This window comes from Sturnus vulgaris, chromosome 4, assembly GCF_052056855.1.
Source record: "Sturnus vulgaris isolate bStuVul1 chromosome 4, bStuVul1.hap1, whole genome shotgun sequence".
NCBI lineage: Eukaryota > Metazoa > Chordata > Aves > Passeriformes > Sturnidae > Sturnus > Sturnus vulgaris.
In genome coordinates this window covers 59,489,598-59,513,997 of record NC_142246.1, presented here as the reverse complement: position 1 = coordinate 59,513,997, position 24,400 = coordinate 59,489,598, and the positions used below count along the sequence as shown (strand labels likewise).

Genomic DNA, 24,400 nt, shown 5'->3' with positions numbered 1-24,400 from the left:
ATTCCTTTGGCGTAACAGCAATTTCTGTTATAGACTGAAGAAGTCTGTCTTCCTTGGGTGAAACGATTGTTTCTGTGGAAAGTCTCTCAGGTGTGATCCCTTGGTGCTGCTCTGGTGCTCATATACTTTGAACAGAGTTATCTCAGCACACTGACTCACCAGAGTTTGCTTATTGCTTTGTGGAGTAGTTTTCTTCCTGGGTTGAACACCAGTGTCAGTGGCATGGAGAAAATGGGTTTTTGACAACCTACAGTTGATTTTGGATGGCTTTGCTCCTGCCTGGCTCCTTTGTCTGGGCTGCCCTTGCAGTTATACAGATGTTTGCTAGCACAAGGAGGGAAAATGTAGGGAAAAAAAAAGGCAGATGCCAAAGGTGGACAGGAGACCTATAGTAGTAGTGCTGGATTAATACATCCAGGGAATTGAAATATAGGGGAGATAATCCTGCTGCTCGTGTACACACAAAGTAGCAAATTATGCTATTTGAAATAACAGTGCAATAAAGATATTGCTAGGATATTGCTCACAGTAAATCCTATAAAATTGTAGCAGATGCTTGTTTTATTAGTGTATAATTACCGGTTTGTTGACATATAAGATTTTTACTTTTTGCTTTTCCTTTTAAAATTATAACGGAAGCATAAATTGCTCAGAACTTGCTGAGGGAAGAAGGATCTCCTCATAACTGGTATGTGGACGAGAGGTTAGTTGGTTTGTTGTTTTTTTTCTCTGTCCAGTCTTAAAAAGAAACCAGGTAGCGCCTCTGTTATAAACATGGCAGTGGAAACATGAGCTTAAGCCACCTTCCGATGGAAAAAAGCCAAAATAAACCCAAAACCCTCATGTACATATCACTTGACAGTGTCAGTTTAAACACACAGGAGTTGCTAATTTGTGTACTTTGCCCGTTCTTCTCATCTGCTGCACACAGTTGTTTGTGTGGTGTCTCAGGCAGCAAGCACTCACTGAGCAGAACGTAGAGTAATGGGAAGGGAATGGTGTGCGTTGGTTGAGGGAATTATGGTTGCCTTGGGAACTATATTGTGACTGTAGATGGTTAATTTGTGGTAGAAGAACACCTGGTATTTTCTTAAGTGTTGCTTGTAACAGTTGGAAAAAAGACTGGATACTTACACTGGTTATGTATTCAGCATTTGATAAGGTTGGGTTGGGTTTTTTCCTTGCTATGGTTTGCTATTGGTATTGTATTTGATAAACCTAGAGCCATGATCAACTGGGAAGCATGCAGACAAACTGCCTCCATGACTGGTCTTATGTGGGGATTGGGAAAGAGAATGGAAATTATTTTGTCTGTGTTCCACATACATATTTTGTTACCGTGTTAAAGCTATTTGCTTTCACTCTCCTATTACATATGCAAACATGGTGAGTTTGCAGTCTTAGATGATTAATTTTTCCACTTACCCTTGTTAATCATAGCTTCCTCATGGATTCATCTTTTTCTGGTTTCATGACATGCCTTTTGTTAAAGCATCTCTAGCTCAGTAAGCTTAAACAAAAGCCTCTCTGTTGAAAAAACAGTGCTGAGTGATTTTGTAATTCTTTGCTTTATGACAAAACAAATTTTTCAATTTTAGAGACAAAACATAGAGTGTCAGAGAGAGTAAGGAAATGGGGAATGCCTAAAATGAATTACACTTTTACCCATTATTGAAAAAAATAGCAACGTTGAAGAATGGCACTTAATTGGGAGAATAGTACAGCAAGATCACCTACGTGCAGTTGTGCTATTTCATTTGACAATATGCCAGCAGACCAAGGTGAGTCTTAATTATACATGTACTTTTGTAGAGACTTTTCTAACAAATGAATGAAAGTATGTCTGGTGTCAATAGTTTCTTAAGAACTGCATTTTTTTTCCATTCTTTGTGAATTTCAGTTGCCTGGAATAGTTGATGTGCTTGTTTGTATTTGTCAAAAAGAGATGAGAGAAAACAGCAAACAAGGAGATTACTCAGCCTGTTCTTTAGTTTGTTTTGCTTATAAAATGACCCAATAAAAGGATTTGTTTCTTTAAGATTTGTTTTCCCCTTGAAATCAACTTAGGCAAACAAGTGACCTTCACTTTCTAAACTGTAACTTGATTCTACTTTGCATAGGTAGGTGTTATAAATCCCTTGCACTACAAGCAGTCAAAAGTCTCTGGGAACTATGAACCTTGTGCTGCTATGCATTGATCTTTTCCTAAAATAAATTTTCTCTTTTCTGGGAGAATGCCTGGACCATTAAATGACCAGTGGGTGTTTTTCCATTTGCAGAGATTAGTTTTGGTGCCAGTGCTATGAAGTGGCTACACTGGAATGACCAGAAAGGCTCTAGTCAGTTTTGCACTCAATGATATTGGCAGTTTGTCACTCCAGTTTCTTGCGGACAAAAAAATCTGGATTTCCCCAGGAGAGAAGCAGAAAGTAGACAAGAGGGAGGCTACTTGAGGATTTCTACCATCACTACTGGAATGACTGGGGAAAATAAGAGCTCATTCTTTGTTGAACAGGAAGGTGAGTTTTGGTGTTACGCCAGCAAAAAGAAATAGGTTGAATAAAATGTTTTGACAAGTTAGATGTCCTGAATTCTTAACAAAAATTCTCAATGACATAGATAAATGCAGATGCTATAGAATTTTGCAGAAAGACATTCCACAGTTATTTTCAAGTTCCATTGCTGGGTTGGTTTCAGTAGACTGTGCAGTTTGACACAGAGCTATTTGGGTGTGTGTCCTGAGCTGGATTGTGAGAGAATTTACAGAGTGACAGCCTCTGGTTCAGGTGTGTCCAGCTCTTTGTGGTATGGGGTGCTGTTCACTGTGTAGTGATGAAGTAGGGCAGCTGAGTCACACAGAGAACCTGCCAAGCTGCAGGTCAGCTCCAGTGCCCTGTCATATGTTAATCACTGTCAATCTCCAATCCTCAAAATTATGAACTGACAGTTGGCAAAAGCTTCTTTTGTATATACAAATTGGTTTTAGATGTAGTAAAGAGCTAGATCTTGCTACATAAAAAAAAAGCCAAGCAACGTTTTTCCATGGAAAAATGCAGTTAAGGCTTTGCATACTATTGTTTCTTCACTTAGTAATTCTGAGAAGGAGATGAACGTTCTGTATCTGTATCAATTCGGATAGTGTAGTGGTGACTTGTCCAACTGGTGGTTGAGCATGTTTGCCATGAAAATCAAATTTGGAAGGGTATCCTGTAAGAACAGATTTGGGGCTTTTCTTGAAGCCTGCTGCTTTTTTAAGTTGGTTGTTAGGAAAGGGTTCTTCCCCCAGAGAGTGATTGGACACTGGAATAGACTTCCCAGTGAACAGGATGGAGGACGCATGCAGAGAGCTCTTCTTCCTAAACTGGCATATTGCGTGGAGTAAAGCTTCTCCAGGGATAGAATAAGATACAGTGTCGATATCTTGCTGTATCACCTTCAGGTTATTGAAAACAAAGGTTGTAAAAGATACAGTGTAGTCCTCGTCACTGCCATGCTTCTTTCTGGCTAGTCCTGTCTTTTGGGGGCTTTTTGAAGTGTTTATCCAAAGCTGTTGGTTTTCTTACCTACAGCTAATGAAATTTACGAGTTTGTGTTTCAGCAGCTCTTCAACTTGTTATAACACATGAGACTTCAGAGATCTGAGCAGCCTGCATTTGAAGTGACCCACATGGTACTGGAGCAGGGATGAAGATTCCACAAAAATTCCTATTTCTCCTGTTGAATTGATCTCAACTCAAAATCTTAATGTGGAATTTCATTCCACAAAGGTCAGTCAGTTATTGCACAGTCCTAGTTGTTTAAGTAAGTTTTCCCAGAAGGAATACAGAGGTGCTTTATCTAGAGATTGAAGTGGGAAGAAGGTGTTAATAGTGTTTTGTGTGAATGAAAGAATCTGAATGAAGTCCTGGTTTGCCTGCAGGTGAGCTATTTATCTTCAGCTCAGCACATCTGCAAGTAAATATATTCTGTACTTGTGGAGTGTTGTCATGTTTAAAGCTGGTAGAACTGCTAAGATCTGCAGCTAGAAGCATGTTTTCCTGCAAATCACTGCAAAGTAACTGTTCGGGCTATCTTTATTTTTGTTTTAATGCTCCACTTGAGTAAAAAATGAAGAAAGCCAACTTAGATAATTTTAAAAAGTGGTAGTGGCCATTGCAGCTTTCACTGCTGTTCAAATCTTGACAGCACTACCTTTAAAGCATTCTGCTTTATCATCTTAAGGTTTTTCTCTGGTTTTCATCTCTGTGGTGTTCTAACTTTGAAAAGGATCGTGATTGCATAAGACACATAAGGAATCAAGCTTTTAGGGCAAAATTTTCTGTGCCATTTTAGCATATTTTTTTGAAATTAAATGCTTCACTGAAATCAGTGTCGTGTGGGGGAGGGTTTGTTTCAGTTAGAATGAACTTCATGTATTGTACCTCCCAACTGGGCAGTGCTTGTCTAGTATAGATGAGATGCATTTGGATCATCATTGTGCTGCCCAGTTGGCAAAGTGTGAGTAAAACTGGTAGGTTACAGTTCTGTTGTGATGAACTCTTGCCCATAAATACAGCTATAAAATGTACTCTTGCTGAAATTGCTGGCAGTAAGCCTGATCTTAAAGGTGTGCAATATGATAACACCTGCTAAAAGTCTGTGAGGAACTTGGTATCAAGCCTCTGGTGGTAGTTTTCACAGTTTTTTAGAGTGTTCTTGGTGTGATATTGCTCTGTCTTCCGAATTCTTCTGTAGCCTCACATTCAAGAGGTGTCTGGAGTTTGGAAGGCAAGACCTTTATTTCAAGCTATATATAGAAGACAAAAATCTGCATTTTTTTGGGGCCTAGTGATAAGTACTCTATGCATTTCAGGTTTGTTTGGTTTTTGTTTTTTTATCAGTCAAGCTAAGTTCACTACATGTTTATTCAATGTAACTTTAGATTCGTAATGCCTTTTTATCGGCCTACCAAACACTGCAGAAAATTAAATTACTTGAAGTTATTTTTAGGGTTTTTTCTTTTGGTCTCACCCCAAAGTTTGTATGGAACATAAGGTTAGAAGCACTGGATTAAATGTAAAGGCCCTTGAATCTACAAACCCAACATTTGGAATTGTTCACTGTAGTGAACACCTTCAGAATATTTGTTGTGGTTGTAGCATCTGTGCAGTTCTGTGTTTCAACTTTTGTGCTATGGTATGTTTTGAAAATGACTGAAACTGGCATGCAAACCAACGGAAGGGTGAAGGGGAATGTTCTTATTTTTAGTTTCTATTTTATTTTTAGTTTGCCTAAAGGTCTGCTTGAAAGTAGAACATTGCTTCCCATTACAGAAGGCAATCTGAACTGCTTTGAAGTATTCTGCTGCACAGAATGTTATTTCCAGTACTTTCCTGGAAGTTGCTGCAAGTTCAGTGTGTGGTAAACAAGCAGTGTTTAAGACTTTAACTAATGACTCTGTGAGTGAATGCTTGGAGTTTTGTTGTGTTTTGTTTAGTAATACTGCTCTGTACCTCTCAACAGCTGGAATGTTCTTCCTTAATAATCTTCTTTTGTAATAGGTGGTGCCTTTGGGCAGTGTAATATTTTCTTGTGGTGGAAAGGGGGTTGTCAATTCCAGAGCTAGATATCCCAGTGTTTTGAAATGCTGGTTTTCTAGGAAACAATGCACTCACTTATACATGTAACATAATTCAAACATTTGCAATTTGTATGACATGCTGCTTTTATCCAAAATTTAGTTATAGCGTTTTTGCTTTTTCTGTCCACCTTCCATTTTGCCTGAAAGGCTCTGACTCATGGGGATTTTTGGTTACTATTATTTTCGGACCTCTTTCTAAGGTCCTTGTTAGTTTAATTGTAAAAATTGCTTTTGTACTTGGTGTGTGTAATCAAATTTCTATGGTAGCCTGCTGAGATTCCTTCTATGTGAGAAATAGTCTTGATGTGAAGAAAACAGCTACAGGTCACAGGATAGCTGAGTCTTGAAGTATATTTGTAACAGCTGTTGTGGTGAAGGAAGAAGATGCATTTGTCTAAAACATTTCTATTTTGAAGACAGCAAGACATAAATATTTTTGGAAACTTTAAAATTTTTTTTCTTTGCAGCATGTCTGCAGAGAGCATCATCTATTTCTTCTTCTGTGTATTGGGTTTTTTGGGCAGGAGGGAGCACTCATTATGTTTTAAGTGTACCTGTCAGTATTTTGTACTATTATTTGTTAATTATAGCAGCATGAAGGGCTTCCTGGAGAGCTTAGTAACTGTTTCATGGTGGAATAATTATAATATGCTTTTATTCTCTTACATCCCAAGAGCTGGAAGATTAGGAAAAGGAATCAGAGTGGATGAATGAATTGTTACTGCAATACAGCATTTCCAATGGATTGTACTGAAATTGTTGCAGCTTCCAGCTGCTCACAGAGTCACAGAATGGTTGGGTTTGGAAGGGACCTCTGGAGATCTAGTCCAACTTAACCTAGGGCAGGCTACATGTTTTTGTGTTCGGGCATTTCAAGTTGCTTAATCTCTACGTATTAAGGCCCTAAAAAATCGGATTTCTTCAGCTCAGCAGCCTTCAGGAGGTTACGTATCTGCCAGTTTTAGAGAGAGCAGATAAACAGAAGCTGAAAAATTTGAAAAGCCTTTAAGTAACTAAAATGTGGTTGAAAGCATCTCATGCTTTTCACTTAAATCATCAAGGATCCAGTCTGTATTTCCCCTTTTTCCTCCTGCTCTTGCCTATGTTCTAATGAATGGATTTAGGAATGAAATATATTGTGGTTTTGATCCTTTGCTAGTTCAGGTTTAAATATGGCAATTTTATGAATGTAACCATGTAATGTGGGATTTTTGAGTTTTAAAATCCTGATATGTGAGCCATAGCCTGCTGGTGGTCCTCTGCTGCACCTTTATTGGAAAGAGATAGTGATGGATTTTTGTCTGAGCAATGGAAATTCCAACTGTTACCTCTTTTGTACTGACTAACTGTTGATCGTGCATTCTTTTGTATTAATTTTCATTAGAGTCCACTGCACTTGCAGTGAACAATTACTTGTTAGGTTATCCACTCTTAGTTTTCTGCCATTCATCTGACTCAGGTTTTCATTATCACCTTTCTTGAGGGCAGGCTTCATTGTTATTCATACTTCTTTTTAAGGGCTTTTGCACAATTTTGGCTCAGAAGTTTAAAGTATTTGCACTTTCTGGCTCTTAAGAGTGCTGTTCTTAAGTGTATCTGTCCCAGCTTTAAAGAACTGCTAACAGATACAGCAGTATCTGGCAGTGATACTTAGTTTTGCTTAGCATTTTCTCACTGGTCCCAAGAGAATCCCTGCTGCTTCAGGGGTGCATTAGATGTATTTCATTTATGAGGCTTTTGATTTTGGATGGTGTGGGTTTGTTTTGTACTTCAAGAGGTGCTCATACAAAAACTGTTACTGATTTGATTTCCTTATTTTCTGGTGAAAGTGACACTTGAGAATTTGGTTAAAAAATGAGCATTGCCAATGACTCAAGGCAGGTTTGGCCAGTGTTCCTAGATCTGTCAGGTTGTAATAGAGTGTTCCCATGGCTGAGCACCACCAGACCAGCAGCCACAAATGGTGAGGAGTGCCTTGGCCCTCTGCTTCGTTGTCATGGCCTTGCTAACGTGCATCACCTTCCCAGGAGTTTGTGTAAAGCTGGCCTCAGCAGCCTTGTTTCTGTATAATCTGAATACCTAAACGTGTTTTGCTTGCAGTGCGTAGCCTTGCTGATGGTTCTGTAATGTCACCCGACTGGAGCTGTTCATGGTTGCAGGCTGGAAGGTTGGCTATTCTTAGTGAAATGGAGACGTTTCTGCATGTAATAAAATGCAGTTACTGTGAAGTACAAACATTGTTAGGTCTTGCATTTTGTTTACTTCTTTGTAGATCCCTGTGCTTTTATTAATTATACTGATTTTTTTTTTTTAATTTTCCTGTTGATGGGGCTGTTTTAGTATTTTATCAACCAAGATGTTGATATGATTGATCTCAATACTTTTAACAGAGATTATTAGATTTTGCAGTCATATGCTAATGACAGAGAAAAAAAATATCAAAATTCACAGATACCTGTCAGACACCATTCTGTATTTTTGCTAACAATCTTGGTCTTCTTTAGTCTGAAGTTTAAACAATTGCTTGGTCTAGATGGATTTCTTCCTTCAGGTTTTGAGTAAACACTTAGTGATGCATCTTTTCAAGGGGTTGTAGTTAGAGCTTGTGCATTATTCAGTACTCAAAGCATAACTGCTGAAGTGAAGGAAACTTTCAAGGGTTTAAATAGTTAAAGCTATTCTCTCCCCTTTCATGATGATCTCAAGGCTGTTACGATCTTAAAAGAGGTTGGCATAGTTTTTCTGTTGGTAATCGCTTTAGTAGAGAAGCTGGGAAAATGGAAACTGTATAAAAGCATTAGTAAAAAATAAACAGCTGAACTGTTGAGAAATCCTGGCTAGATTCCAAGAAGTAAAAATCTGCAGGGATATTGAAGTTGCCTTTGACAGCAGCCTCTGATATATCCAGGATGAGATTTTCATTGTTGCCCTTCATATATCTATTTCAGTCATGTCCAATATGCAGTGAAGAAATAGAACAAGTGGGTTGTGTTATGGTTCTTTTTTGCTGTTATTGAGCACACTAGCCTGAATACATTAATAGAAGCTAAGTTTAAAATGACCTGATAACTGCAAAATCTTCCAACGTGATTGCCATGAGCTGTTAATCCAGTAACTGAGTAATATTTCTTTCTTTTTCACCTCTCGCTTTCTGATTCCAGACTTGATGTGATGTATTTCTTTTCCTTCTGCATTCTGACTTGCAGTGGTTAGTTTGGATTCAAAATGCTGTTTAAAATCCTGACTCCACATATTTTAATATAAATATACTTTCAACTAGATATAGGTATTTAATAACCACTTACTGCTTTGTAACATAACCAAATGGCAAGGATAAAGAATGCAAATAACTGAACTATAAAAGTACTTTGATATATTTAAGTATTTTATGGTCATACTGTTAAACGATACAAAGAGTGGCCTTTCTTCTTGGGAAAAACATGTACAAATGCAAACCAAAAGCAAGTTATTAAAATCTATTTATAATTACAGAGTGAGGTGGCTTTCCCACTGCCTGACTTAGATGATTCTCTCCTTTTCAGACTTGGAGGCAATTGTTACATGGGTTGTGCTTGACATTAGGAGTCTAACTTCTGGATCCAAGCCCTGCATGCATATTGGTATAGAACAAGATAATGGCTTAGGTTTTTTTGTGTCTGAAATAGTTTGAAGTTGTACTATCTGAGCTGCAAGCTTTTGCAAGTTGCTGAGGTGACAGTCGAGTGACACTGCTCAGAAGACGATCTAGTGGCCTTAATATATGCTGTCTTCAATAAGAGTCTCCTTTTTGAGTAATCATCTGTGCAGTTAACCTATTTGACTTTAAGGCAGCAATGTGATACTATTACTAATGTGTCCCTAGGAGCTGGCTGTTTTGTCTAGGGCTGCTTACAAGGGCTGGCATCACTGTGCAGGCATTACTGGGAGAGAAATGCTTTCCAATGCCTTTTTTTATTTCTGGCAGTGACATCAGATAACTTTGTATCTTTAAATGCCTGCCAACAAGTGAGCTGTGAGTTTGACTGTCATTGGAGTTCTTTTTGAGCTCAGGCTTCTTGAGTGTCAGGGCAGTTTGATCTGGCTGGCACTCTGAGGTGAGGGGGGTCAGAGTGGCACCCTTGGCAATCAGGGAGGCCAGGACTGCTCCAGCATAGCCTCTGGAGCTCGGCATGGAAACTGTGTAATTCTAGCAGGGCTTTTTCCCCCCAATCCTTCCATCTTGTGGGTGAAATGCAGCTGTTCTGTAGTTAGCTGCTGTACAAAATGGGCCCACAATGACTCCAGAGGAAGCCATGTCACCTCGGCATTTGGGCAGTGTTTTTACTGGCACGGTTCCTCATGAATTAGTATTAAAACTCAGCTCTGCTTTTCCTAGCAAGTAGAAAACAGAATTTGAAAGGATTTTGTCCCCTTGAGCTTATAATTAGTACTCATGAGCATGCTGGCAGAGCCATGTGGTGTGCTCACCCATCCGGTGCCCAAGTGTGCTCATGGGGTCAGCAAGTGTGGAAAATGCCTTATTAAACTGATCTGTTTTCAGACTCTTGACAGTGATACAGCTTTAGGGGAATGGTATGATGTGACCATTTCCAGCAGGGTCTGTAAGGTTTCTCAAGTGGAAGTGACTCTGGCTTTGAATCTCACTGCAGGGGTTTGTTTAATTCATAATTTGAGTACTCTTTAAAAAATCCTTTTTTGTTTTTCATATGGTGCTATTTGTTTTGTGTTTAGAACACCTTTCAAATTAATAATGAATTTGTGTGTTATATTTTCTGGTCAGTATTGAGAGGAAAAAAAATTACTGAACTCTTCTTTTCATCAAGGGATTATCTCTTCATCTTGTGAGTGGCAGGGCTTTGACTTGATCCTGTGGCTGTTGATTGAGCTTTTGGGGTTGTTCAAGTCCATCACTAAGCAATCATTTGTTTTTCTCACATTTCCAAAACTAAAATTTGGCAAGAATGTTATGTCGGGTATGGATAAGGAGTCTCGTGAGCAAGATAACCTGCTAATCACCGTTGTCATGTATGAGAAGACATCATCATCTATTAGATTTTTTTAAAGCTGTTTAACTCTTCCTTTATAGTTCAGTGGCTTTAAATGTCTGTGCCCATATCTTCAGGGGGGAAACACTGCTTCTTTGTGTACTGTGTTGTGACTGGTAATGCCTTCATTTGACTTCACAGAACGATATTGTAAACGTTTGGTGTAAGTTATTACTGAGAGTAAATTCAGCTTAGTGTGTTACATTTTGATAAAGTTTTTTTTCCATGATATCTCTCTCTTGTGCATGCACAATAATTTTTCAGTCTGAAAAAAGTCTACTGTATTTTCTTCTTTGGTAATGTTATTCATAAAGCTTTGAAAATATGTGTTTTCTGGAAGCCAATAACTTTTTAAAATATTGCAGTACCTGCTCCGGCCATCACTGCCACAGCTACTAAAATGGAGGTGGTTTCAGCAGAAGTCAACAGCTTGCTCCCTGAGGAAATCATGGACACCGGCATAACTCTGGTGGAAGATGACAGCATCGAGGCTGTTATCGTATCTTCACCGATGGGAGACTCCATTCCCATGGAAACAGAACTGGAAGAAATAGTGAACATAAACTCCACCAGCGACTCCTCAGCCACGACTACAGCCACAGTCACCACGGAATCGGTTCCTGCGCCCAGCAGCCACTCAGGAGATGCAGCACTGACCACCACAGCCCCCAGCTCTGATGTGAATGCAGCTGTAAAGCCTGCCTTTCCAAGTGGCCTCCATAAACTTGGTGCTCAGACCCCTGTCACTATCTCAGCTAATCAGATTATTCTGAACAAGGCCACTGATATTAAAATAGGCAGTCAGAGTATTAAACCGGACGGGCAAAAGCTGATTGTAACAACTTTGGGCAAGTCTGGCCAGCCTATTGTTTTAGCATTACCCCACAGCCAGCTCCCGCAGTCGCAGAAGGCCGTGTCCCAAGCCCAGGGTGGAGACTCCAAGGTACAAGGCCAGCAGATCAAAGTTGTCATTGGAGGTCGGTCGGAAGTGAAGCCTGTTGTGGGTGTCTCAGCTTTGACGCAGGGAAGTCAGCTCATAAACACTGCGGCCCAGCCCTCTGTCTTGCAGTCCCAGCAAGTAAAAACAGTACAGGTAAAATGAGTTATGCTGATGAAACATCTTAAAACCAGTTCTGTTGCTGCAGTTGTTGTCTGTTTCCTGCCCTGATTGACACACTGTTGCTTTCAGCCTTTGCATTTATTCTTTGTATTGAAAAATACAATGCTGCTCTTAGCCCATGCTTTCATCTGTGGATGCGTTTGCCATTTTATGCTGTTTGCCTCTAGCTACTGTCTAGAAACCTAGCACCTAGGATTTGCCTCAGAGAAAGTGAACTATTCAGTAAATTGAAGATAATTTTCTCATTATTTTCATTTTATGAAAATAAACTCTACATACTTTCAGGAAGACTGAATTCAACTCTATATGCCTGTTGTTCTTTATTCAAAGTATATACTCATTTATGGAAGAGTAGCTTCTGCCTATTACATTCAGTTTGTTTAAATAAACTCTTTGAAAAAACTTCTAGCATCTGAAAGAGAAGAGAAAGGTGCATTTTATCTGCCTCAAATCTAGTTAAGCTTGTTGATAGACTGTGGTGAACTAGACACTGTCATAAACTGAACATTCAAGGATTTGTTCCCAATCTCTGGCATGGATCTTAAGGTATTTGAAACCACAGAGAATTTGCTTGGATCTGAAAATGTGCTGAAAGACTTGGGTTATGACCCAAAGGGTCTGATTCTCATCTACTATGTGGCAGAACTAAACGTGAGTAGCTTTGTTCTATTGGCAGTGAGGCAGAAATAAGACCTCTTAAAGTGAAGGACAAGTAAAACAATGCAGGTTATGATAGAAAAATATTTATTTTACTGTCTAAATGAAATGCAAAACTACATTCTTAAGTATGCTATTAAAATAGTCAGCTGCACATAAAAATGAAAAAGTTTAAAGAATTTTATTAGCCAAATGCTCCTTGAGTAGTTTTTCATGGCAGGTGAATAAGATCAATTCTGAATACTTCCTTTGAAGTTAGAGATGATTCCTGCACCAATTTCTACTTTCTCCTTTTTTGCTGCTACATCATTCCTGGAAACTTATTTAATAATGGCCATTTGAAACATAAATGATTGTCACTACAGTTTTCAAGAAAGTGTCTGCTCTTTGGTCATCATAGGAACGTTTAAGAGGGGATCAGTTCCTGTTACTTGGCTTCATTATTCACTGCCAAGCGGCAGATACAGGAAACTGAGAACGACTTAGCTGTGATGTGGTTTTTCCTTGCATGAGATGATTTGTGCTGTCAGTGACTCAAATCAACGACTTGGCCATCGACCTCTATGATTTGCCACGGGGAATTCTACACGTTCCTTAGGAGAAACTCTTACTAATGGACTTGCATCCATTTCTAAATCTAGTTAATTGCAGTTTGAGTAAATTTGTTTTGTTGCGGTTTCTTTTTGTTAAGCCATTGGTCCCCTTTGCAAGACAGTTTGAATTGTTAACACTTTATTTCTTTTTTCCCACAAGGAGAGGGGGGAGTAGAAATGAAAAGCAAAACAAGGTTAGCACCCTGTATTACAGAGGGAATGATTGCGTTAGCATTTCACAGACAGTGCTTTTCCCTGTAGAAAATTTCTAAGGTATCAGAGTGATATGAGGCTGGATAAGAGATTCTGGCTCTACTCTACCCTGAATGACAGGGGAGGCAACTCACACCTTGAGCCTGTCTTAGAAAATGAAGTGATTCATTTACCCCATCACCCTGAAGGAGCCCCTTAAGCTTTCAGTGAGTGGAAAAGGAGGCTGTGAATGCCTCTCCGACTCCCCGTGGGTGCTGTGTAATTTATCTCTTGTGACTTTGTGAATCAGGTATTTCAAATGGAAGGCAGCGCAAGACTTTGACTCGGTGCTGAAAAGTGAACTGGTACAAATTAGATGACAAAGAGCTCTTATCAGTTCTTGTGGTCGCTAGTATAGGGGCTTTGCATATCATTAGAGAAACTATTGTCTTGACATCTAATCTAATCTTGTAATCTAATTGTGATAGTTGAAGTCTCAGCACCTGAGGCATAATTGGTAGAGTTCAGCAAAATGTTTCTTGGAATTTGATTCCTTTTCTGGTTACAGTTGTAGATGTATGAGACTGTGAGGTGTTAAGTGTGGCGGGGGCCTTTGGCCTCATCTATATCCAGAGGTTAATTACTATCCTTAGCATCTTGTCCTGATTTAGTTGAAACTAGTGCCATGGATGTGTAGAAGAAAACTGTTGGGCAAGTACATCTGCTTTCAGCCTCTGATTCCTGCCTGCTTACAGCCTTAGAAATGGTGGCGTGCCTGCTGCTCTACTACTTTAGTCCAGGTTCATTAAGCAGGGGTTTGGCCTGGCACGTGACTCTGAACTAGGTGTCCAGACACATCACCGTGGCTGCCATTAAGTCTGACTTATGCTTGTTTTGTGTGGTAACTGGCTGTGGTTTTAACAGTGTCCATAGCATTGTTGCTACCATGGCAAGGCAGGTGCTAAGCCATCGTTGTGGCTTTATTTCATTATTGAAAAGGGACCTTGTGCACTCCCTAACCTCAAACTCCCATTCCTAGCTCAGTTTCTTCATCTCTGAAGTTAAGGTGTTCTTTTCTATTTCTAGAGTCCCTGATTTTTCATACTATGCCAAATATAAATTATACAGAGAGTGGGTACATGGACAGGCTCCCATGAGGCCATCTAGGGAGTGGGTTTATAGTGTATTAGCTCCTGTGTGGTAGCTGACTATGTGGATATCCAGCAGTAAATGTGAGGTATGAGTGTGCCTATTTCTGTATGAATAGAACAGAGTCTGAAAACAAAGTCCAGCTTATGCACTTGCTAGTTCATCTTTAGTGGGGAGTTTTTAGGAAGACATAACTTGACTCTTGAAGTCAAGTTGCCTGCAGGTAAATCTCTTGACTTCTGTAAGGTAAAGAAGGTTTGTGTGTGCTCCTAAATGTAGTAACATTCTCACGGAAGAGCTTGTTGCTCCAGGGAATATATTTGCAGTCTAACTCAAAGTAACTTGCAGAGGGCATGCTTAGCTTACATAGGCAGGGGGATAATGTTAAGCTCATTGTGATCAGTACAGGCGATGGCAGAGTGCTCCAGAGAACTTGCCTGTTCTGAAGTATCAAAGGGGCATCCTGATTATTTCCTCTGGCTTCTGCAGTCTTTACTGAGATGGGCAGTGAGTTTCCCAGTGGTGCCAAGAAGCTTTTCCCTGGTGGCTGGGGTTATCCAGTGCCATAAACCTCAGAAAGGCTCGCTTGGCAGCGGGTAGGGGCAGAAGTGCTTTTCCTGATTTATTAGCAACCACATTTGTCTTGCTGTTTCCTAAGCCCTGAGGGGATTCACTTGTTTATTTGACCTCCCTCTTTGTAGACAAACAGTTTATCTAAAAAGCAGAGGGAAATTTATTTGAAGAGGATACTGCAGGTCTAGTACGAGGGAAGCAGGGCTAATTGTGTTGACCTGTTATTAGGGATTTTAAAGTTTTTTTTCTGAAATACTTTGTGTTAATGGTCGTTAGTATTTTACACACATTTATGCAAGTCATTTAAGCGCATTTATTGACTGTTACTGGGAAACAACTGCTGTTATCCAGAGCTGGCTGTTCCTGCTGAGCATTCATCATCTTCTGAGCCAGACTTTGCTCTCACTTCAGAGAAAAAGCGATAGTGGTTGAGTTGCAATAATACCTTATGGCAAGGTAAGATTAAACAAAACAGAAATCTCAGATCAAGCAGATGAAATATGTAGAATCGATCAGGAATTAAAGTGTGTCCAAGCTGAAAAAAATGGTAAAATGCCTGCTCATCTATCAGCTGTATTATGTCCTAAGATAATTGAATCCTTGAAATTTAAAAATGGCTTTGAGTTGAATTTGTGAACAGGGCTGTGAATTGAAGCTTCCTTCTCCAAACAACTTATGTTTCAAAGTTTTAGTTAATATATCTCCAAAAAGAACAAATTTATTTCTCCTCTGTTTTCATTTTAAAGCCTTGACAATTGTATATCACCCATAAAGCAGCATATTTGTTCTGAGATGGATCTTTCCTCTGAGGAGCAGTGTAACTGTGGAGCAGCACATGGCTTCCTTTAAATGAGATCCGTTCTCTGGTAGTGCCTGGTGTCAGAGTTGCTCCTTGCTGGCTTCCCTGCTGGGTGTAACTCGGGCACACAGAGGTGCCCTTGGCTTTCCACAGCAGCCTGGAGGGCTCCAGTGCCATAGCAGAGGGGAGCTCCAGCTTCCCTGGCTGTGCCATGACTGCTGCTGGGAGCTGGGGCAGCCTCATGTGTGCTTTTTGTGGAGCAGCTGAGGAATTTGTTATGTGCTGCTGAATACTGTCAATGTTTTTGCCTCATGTGTTTGTAAAAAACGTGTTTTCAGGCAACAAATTCTCTAGATAGGGTTTTGTGTAGGAAACCATAACTTCCAGCCTACTCAACTGCTTCATTTGAGCATTTGTAACTGTCAGGTCTGTGTCTTGGTACATCAGGCAGATTTCTGATTTAGCTGCTTGAGTAATAAAGGTGGCTCTGTGCCCTTGAGAGCTGGCTCCCCACGTGGATGTTAATGTTGTGCCTCTCTGATATTGCTGGCATTGATGGCTGGTGCCCATGGGATGTGCCTGAGGGTGTGTGGTGGAGGAAAGGCTGGATGTGCCTGACCTGTGGGGTGGGCAGGTGTAAGGGCTTCAGTAATACCTTCCAGTGTGCTCACACAGACTCAGGCCACATCCACAGGCAGCCTCTGCAGTCAGCAGGTTAACAGTCTTTTAAAAAGTCAGCCTCTAAATCGAACTATTCACTAGCTGGGTGCCAGTGTATCAAAACTGTTGGAATAAATGCATCTGGTAGTTAACTTCTCTCAGTGTGGAAAAGGGAAAAAAGTCTTTAAAACTTTAAAGACTATATACTCCTGCTTACAAAGATTTCATGCTGAAGTGATCTGTCATTGAATGGCTGTACATGTTCTTGGTCCAGCTGTGTTTCAGGAGACTGGATTACAAAATGAAAATAGATCCCCTTGTACTTGGAGGTAGCCAGCTGATTGTTCTTGGCCAGTGAGTACTCAAAACTTTCAGGCACTGATGATCCATGTACTTTTGGGGAACTGTTGCAGAAGGAATTTTCCCCATTTGCAAAACAAGTGTGCTGCTGTGCAAAACAGGTGTCAAAATGGTCAAGAGATGTTTCAGAGCAGTAGTGGTCATATTTGAATCACCAGGGGACAAGTTTTGTCCTGGTTGGCTGAAAAAGAAATGACTTAATTTAAAGCTTCAAATACGGAGAGTTGTGCATTTAATTTTAACATTTTTATGTAGATCAACCATAAGAAATAATTTCAGCATTTTGAAGATGAGATGTTTGCACAGAGAGCTATCTTCTGAACAAGCTGAGAGGGATTTGGCTATCCTACTTTGGTAGCTGGCATTCTGAAGTGTCAAGGATAATCTCCTAGTTCTTTCCATAAGGAGAAATGGAGATGAAATGCAAGATACACAGTTATTCTTCTAATTATGTGTGCAAGTATTGCCCTTTTTATTTTTTATGTACTTAACAATACAATAATTTAGATCCAAAATGCTCAAGTTACTTTAGATCTTTTTTCCTCCATCTTTTAGATTGCGAAGAAGACTCGAACCCCAACTTCTGGCCCGGTGATCACCAAGCTGATATTTGCAAAACCAATCAATAGCAAAGCTGTTACAGGGCAGACCACTCAAGTGTCACCAGTCATTGCAGGTTGTACTACTTTGACTTGTTTTGCTTTACCATTTTTTAAAAGGCTTTTCAAAGAAATGGTAATTGTAGAAGTTCTGTCTCAACAATTTTACTGTAGTTTCTGTCAAAGTACCTCAAGCAATTGAAAAAAAAAATCAGAAAACTTTTTGGGTAGAGCAGGTAAATGCAGTTGTTGGTTCCTTTATACTTAGCTCATTTAGAATAATCTTGGTAATTGCAGAGTTGCTTTTACTGCAAGGTACTTTTTCTTCATGGATTTTTGGGAGGAGAAAAAAAAACCCAGGACCACAGAAAAGATTACTTTTCTGTAAGAAAGTATTTGCAGAAACATTATATAAATACAGAGGGGAAAGGGAGACACATGCTTTTGTATTGCTTTAATCTGCTTATGGTTGGACTTAAATGTAATATGTGCGAGTAACAGAAAAAAATGTTTGAATGAAAAAAGTGAATAAAGCTGTGTTTTTGTTAAATTGCTCACCTACTTTAAAAATAACTATCACAGAAGTGTCTAAGAAAGTAATTAAGGCAAATAACAACTGGTCTTTCTCTTTAGAAAACAACTCTATAGATTCTTATTGAAAAAAAAAAAAGGCCAGCCAACCACAGAACAACAGCAAAAACGCCAACAAAATTAAAGAAAAAAACAGAGTTAATGCCTTGTTTATAATGGCAGTGTATCTATTCCTAAACATCTTAGACATCTAATTTTTCTGAAAAAGACAAATGTAGGAAGCTGGAGTCATCTTCAGAGCTTTGAAGGATGTCTTTAACTGCTTACAGATCGATCAGCCTAAGTAGGCCTAAAATCTTTTCCACATATTTAAACAAATTTGAAGTCTTTACAGCACTGGGACTTGAGTGGTTTTAAAAAGGATGCAACTGTCTCCCGTGTTCAAAACCCTGATAGATGTCAATGAATGGCCCAAAGCTGGAATATAATATTTTTCTTGAATTGTCAGGCTGCCTGCAGCCTGACATGTGTTTCAGGTGAGAGAGGAATTCCCCACCCCACTGCCCAGTTTGTTCCCTTTCTCAAATTCCTTACCAGATATATCAACCTGTAAGAAGATTGTTATGCTTATAAATATTTGAATTGTGTTTAAAAAAACAAAATCCAAACAAACAACAAAACCCAGCCCAAAAACATTAGCAATAACCTGCAGTTTTTAAATCAGTATTTTGAAAAATCACCTGTGCCTGAGCCTGTGAGAGAAGCATCACTAGGAGGTAAAGTTGCTTCCCTAATTGAGAGGGAAATCTTTAAAGACTGTTTTTTCCCTCACCATTACAAACAGCCAGCACAGCTTGCCAGCTTTGAGAGGCTGGCATCACTTTAGGGAAGGTGTAACATTTGTCGTTTGTATTTTGATTTTGTATGCATGTTTCCATGAATCTGATAAATATTTTTAATTGCCTGGAAATTGCTGCAAGCTGAGGTGGAAGTTGTACATTTGAAAGGCTTGTCAATATAAGCAACCAGATTCTGTTTAGGAAGGTAATGCCAAGGGGTACAGAGAAGATGTAGTGAGAAGGGGAAAGCTTCTTCACCAAGAAAATAACTCGAAGAATTGGAACCTCTAGATGTTGAAATTCCCCACAGACTGACATTCTTCAGGTTGCAGCTTCTTTAGCAGCTGCTGGCAACTATCTCTGCTTTTAGACACAAAAGTGGTTATTTTAGAGCACATAGACTTCAGAGGAAATTGGTTTTCCATGAGGGTAGTGCTTTTCCTTGTTAGTTCCAGTTGACTTTAACTGTTATGCCACTAGTTGGTTTTGGATGGAAAAGTTATGCTGGTATTTGTTTGTTTGTTTCTTATTTTTATAAATGTAGTACAAGAGAATGAGTGACAGAAGCTATGACAGAAATGAGTCTGAACCAAAGTGGAGCAGAGGAAAGCTCAGTGGTCAAGCACTCTTTGGAAAGAAACTTAGAAAGTATGGAAAAAAAAATATCTGTTTTCCATTCTGGGAGTTTGCAATATTCCTGAAACTGATGTCATGACTTGGAGCTGCTATTTTTGATGTTTAATCTTCTTTGGCATTGTAAAAAGGGAGAGAATATATGACACACACATGAAAACATGGGTGGTAGTGTGATTAAAAACTGTTAGACAGTGAAAGAAACAAACATCAATAGGGAAAAGAAAAAACCCAAAAAGTCCAGAGCTGATTGTAGACAGACCAAACACCTTCTTTGTCACTGTAACACAGCTCGTTTTTGATGGCTGAGGTTTCAAAGCAAGTAGTCCCCCACAGATGCTCAGTTTCTCTGTACATTGGCAGCAGCCCAGGGCTTTCCCAGGAAACTGCCAGCTGGCTGCATGCTTGTGTGGTACAGGTGTATTGGAGGGCTCTGCTCCTCAGGATGCTATCCTGGCTGTCAAGAATTATCAGCTGAATGGCATGGAAAGCTCAATGTGCATTTTGGCTCTTTTTTAAAGCCAGAGCAAACAGTTTTGGTTTTTTTTAAATTTGTAATAATAGCAATTATTTTCTTCTTTGTTGCTAAATCTAACTTAAAGAATGCCAGTGTCCTACCTGTCAGGCCATACACTCTCAGAAGCAGGGATAAATTGCACAAATAGCAGGGAAAACTTTGCTTTAAAAGTTACTGTGACCAGAGATAACTGGAGCTGATGGTATCTTCATTGTTTATAGGTAGGGTTTTTTCACAGTCTGCTCCAGGGACACCACCAAAGACAATAACGATCTCTGAGAGCGGAGTCATTGGATCATCTTTGAGTACAACAACACAACAGACACCGAATAAAATAGCTATCTCACCACTCAAATCCCCCAATAAGGTAAGGACCTTCTATCCCTCCTGCACAGTGGTCTGAATGGAGCTCTCTGTGTCTTTGCTACAAGCTGTTTATTATCTCTCAAGAGAAACATATCTCCCGAGTCTATAAAAATATCTCCAGAGTCTCCATTTTGCATCACAATGCTCTGTGGTAATGCCCTAATTTAGATTTTTTTCAACTGGCTCTCTTACTATGGTCTTAAGTAGATATGCATTACTGCATAGTTTCCCATTCCTGCCATTTCTTGCCATTCTCTAAGCATTGATTCTGAGAGCAGCTGTTCCCTCTTAGCCAAGCACTTAGACTATTTTTAATGCCTTCATGAAACGTCAACAGACTGTTTGAGAGGAGACCTCAATAATATTAATAGGTCTGTGCTTATTAACCATTGCCTGTTACTGCACAGGCAAATTTAGTCTTCCCTGATCACTTCTGAAGTAAATGAGATTTGCAGTGGTCCTTCACAAACACAGAGCTGGAGATTGGCACAGGTCAAGGTGACACTTGTTTTAGGTTTGATAGTTGTCTTGAGAAGAGGAATATTGCTGGAGAAATGGAGGTAGGGGGACAAGATGCACAGTAAAGGCAAGCTAACAATAAAGAATTATTTTAGCTTGACTGTGCTTTAGTGATGTAATGTTATACAAATGGAGTAAAAGACTTGTGTTTGACAGTTATCACTAAGAGAAGCAACATAAAGAAGTTAATTTTTATTCTAAAGTTACCTTTTTAACTAGGAGTGAGTGTGAAAAGACTCTTTAGGGTTACATCTTGAATTCACTGTAGATAAGTAATTCTGAGTATCTGCTTTTTCTTAAAATATAAGGAAGTTTAGAACAAAAAGTAGCAAACCAGCCTTGGAAGGGGTATGGTTATAAAGAGTGTTCAAACACTGCACTCTGCAGAAATGTGGTCAGAAGACTGGATCTCTGTGGGAAACTGCAGTGTAGATTTCAAAGTATGATGTTCTTATACTTGGACTGAATCAGTAGTGTGAGCTGAGAATTTTATTTTCTTTTGAACAGCTTTTCTTTAAAATTCCTATTCATGATGAAATAGTCATTGTACCAATTGTGACACTTGCATTTAGAAGATCCTCCTAGACAATGCTGAGGCTTCAATGGGATAATTTCCTTTAAAAAACCCCAACAAAACAAATGAAAGACAACTCCTCACTCCCATCCGGATGCAGTGCTAGGTTTCTGCAGGAGCCTTTTGCTGCTGGAAACCAGTGATGCCTTCAAGTTCTTAAGGGCTCTGTCTGCTGTTGTTACAGCTGGACCTGTGTGAGTTGTGGTTAAATGCAGCACCTTTATTCACAGAAGGAGCTCTGTTCTGGTGGAGAGCTGTACTGTCCTGAGGAGGGGAATGTATATGTACAGGGTCCTGTATCCTGCACAGAGGTTTAAACTGCTTTTTGTTTTGCCAAGCAGCTAACAGTGGTGTCAGTGGCCTCCCAGCCTCCCAACTCCCCCCAGAAGACGGTGGGCGTCCCACTGAATGTAGCGTTAGGACAGCAGATCCTCACAGTGCAGCAGTCAGCACCCTCCTCCCCTGGGAAGGCTATAGTCAACCACACAACCACCCAGGTACAGACTGACTTTCCTTTGTCTTCTGGTGTGTCTGTGTCATTGCTTGCTGGAAACCGGAGTGTTGGAGCACGGGTTGGCAGCTGTCCGTCTGACCCCACCGTGTTCTTGGAATGGTGTTTGCTTAGGAACGGCAGAAGTACTGCCCCAAGGAGCGTGTACTTCTTCAATTGAGGGGTGCAAATCATTGCAAGCCCATACGAGGGCATGCTGTTAGAGAGTAGCTTTCCAACCTGGAAAGCCCCACTTGGTGCAAATTCTTGTTTCTGTGTACTGAATCTCCCAAGTCACTTGAAGAACTCTGTGACACGAGGAGGAGTTCTTCGGGTGGTTCTCTCTTCTGCCAATGTTTCCATGCCACTGCCTAGGGCTGCTTTCCAGGTGTTTCTGAGGTTTGCAGCAGTGGAGTTCATATTCCTGCTGTAGAGGACTGGGCTGAAACCTACAGAACCAGAAATTATTTCCTATTTCTCACTTCTAGAAAAACAGGGTTTTCTGTAATAGCTTTTATAAATAGTTTTGCATTAATTAATCACAAGACAAAACTGACCTTTCTTACAAATGACAGTTTCTGCTGTTTTCCCCTTTTGTGATCTTAGGCTTTCTATCATAATATCTGTAGTCTTGTTGTGGTAAACATGAAGGGATGTATACGGCTGTAAATATATCCGGAGTATGGATATAGCTGGGAGTGGACATACATGAACAGGATGAGATTGAGATTTTCCCAGTCTTATCTTACTGATACAGTAGATAGTTGGAATGCTGATATGGGAATATGGACACTATAGAAATTTGAACTTTTTTTTTCCCTAGGGAAAACTATCTTTTGAAATAGTTGTTTAAAGGTTAAGTCTCTCTAATGCAAGCACCCCAAGTGAAAAAAGGGAAATGTCTATGGGAGTTCTGATGCAAAGCTATCTGACACAACACAGGGGCTTCACCTTTCTTCACTGGGCTCAAGAACATGCCCTTAGAAGAACTGTCCCTTCAATTTTACAATTTTCCCAGTTGTCCTTGGATAGCAGCTGCTCACTTGCGTGCTAGAGAGTACTGATTTCCCTTTAATAATGTCTGTGACTATGCTTGCACATAGTGTTTATTTGATGCTCTGGCTTGTTAAGGTTTCAATGTCTTAAGAAAAATTAAAAGTCCCAAGAAAACACCTTTTAGAAGACAAGGTTTTTTTTCCTAGTAAAATGTGTGCAAATTGAGATTTCATTCATGTAGTTGCTGGAAGCTGGGAAAATGTTCTCATAAGAATTCACATCATATTGTCAACCAAATGTAATACTTAAACTTGATGTCAAGGACAATGTTCTTAATACCAATAGTAAAACATACTGAGAATAAAAAGTTGAGCTCTAAAAAAAGTTAAATGGAAGGAGAAAAGGGATGAAATCAAGGTTTGAGCAAGTCTGGAAAAAGATGCTGTTATCAAACCAGTAGACTGATGAATGCATAGAAATAAAATAAAACTTTATTGTTATTAGTTTGTAGTATGAGAAAAGTTGGAAAGATGAACTTTTGCAAATTCCAGGTATACTGATACTCCAGCTATAAGGTAGCAAAGGTCTGCTAAGCTCCCTTTTTTCAGCATTTTGCCTTTTTTCTTAATGAATTTGTTTTGCTACTCCTCATTGTTCTTGCTTCTTTCATTTCTCAGCTTGTACTCTTTCTGATGTCCATCAGTTTATGGATTCTGTTCCTTTTTCCTCTCAAGGGTTGCACACTGATTTCTGTGGATTAATCACAAACTATCTTAACAGTACATATCTGTACACATACAGATAAATTATAATGCAGTCCAGCACAAACTGTTCTGCAAATTCTTACCATGTGCTTTTAATAGTAGAAATATTTCTATATTTGGTTGTTTGATTGGAAAACAAAACTGCAGTCACCTGAAATAGTTTTGGCAGATGTTGTATCTTATGAAGTGGACTGAGCCACCCTACTCATGTAAATACTAGTTTACTCTGGTGTTTGTTGTAGAGTATTGAAGATGGAACTGAGTTTACTCTGAGCTGTTGAGAGGCATTTAATTCCTTTGCATCTGTTCTACTTTTGAAAGCAAAAACGGGGTAACTGTCTTCTCTCTCGAGGGTACAAATGGTATGCTAGAGTTGCCAACTAACAAACTGAGAAATAAAAATGCTGATATTCTTTCTGCCTTTGTACAAATAACTTCGTGCTGTCTGTGTTGGCTTAACAGGCTGTGAAATCAGCAGTGCAGACCATTACTGTAGGAGGAGTGGGTACATCTCAATTTAAGACAATTATTCCCTTGGCAACTGCACCCAATGTTCAGCAGATTCAGGTACCTGGAAGCAAGTTCCATTATGTCAGACTCGTTACTGCCACAACAGCCAGTAGCTCAACCCAATCTGCCAGTCAGAATCCCAGTACGAATACTCAGCCTCTGCAACAGGGTAAGTGCTGCTGGTAACATATTGTCTGAGGTCTCTGTTGGGTTTTTCTTTCATGTTTGTTCTGTAACGATTAAAATGAATACATAACAGATCTGTGAAGACTGCCAGATGTATTTGGTTTTGTG

The 24,400-nt window shown here is 39.6% G+C and overlaps 1 protein-coding gene across 6 annotated transcripts in view; it reads left to right on the top strand.

Moving 5' to 3' along the window:
• LIN54 (lin-54 DREAM MuvB core complex component) overlaps positions 1-24,400 on the top strand; it is a 38,155-nt gene that overhangs the window by 2,975 nt on the left and 10,780 nt on the right. Inside the window, exons 1-8 of one of the 6 annotated variants that reach the window (XM_088164046.1) lie at positions 1,452-1,781; positions 2,280-2,519; positions 3,602-3,767; positions 11,031-11,758; positions 17,324-17,444; positions 20,109-20,254; positions 21,688-21,843; positions 24,059-24,275. In XM_088164046.1, the coding sequence (XP_088020172.1) occupies positions 11,066-11,758; positions 17,324-17,444; positions 20,109-20,254; positions 21,688-21,843; positions 24,059-24,275 (1,333 nt within the window). In that variant the 5' untranslated portion in view covers positions 1,452-1,781; positions 2,280-2,519; positions 3,602-3,767; positions 11,031-11,065. Of the gene's footprint in view, positions 1-1,451; positions 1,782-1,870; positions 2,520-3,598; positions 3,768-11,030; positions 11,759-17,323; positions 17,445-20,108; positions 20,255-21,687; positions 21,844-24,058; positions 24,276-24,400 lie in introns of those variants that run through there. The other 5 variants (XM_088164047.1, XM_088164045.1, XM_014880547.2 and 2 more) reach the window with 5 other exon arrangements.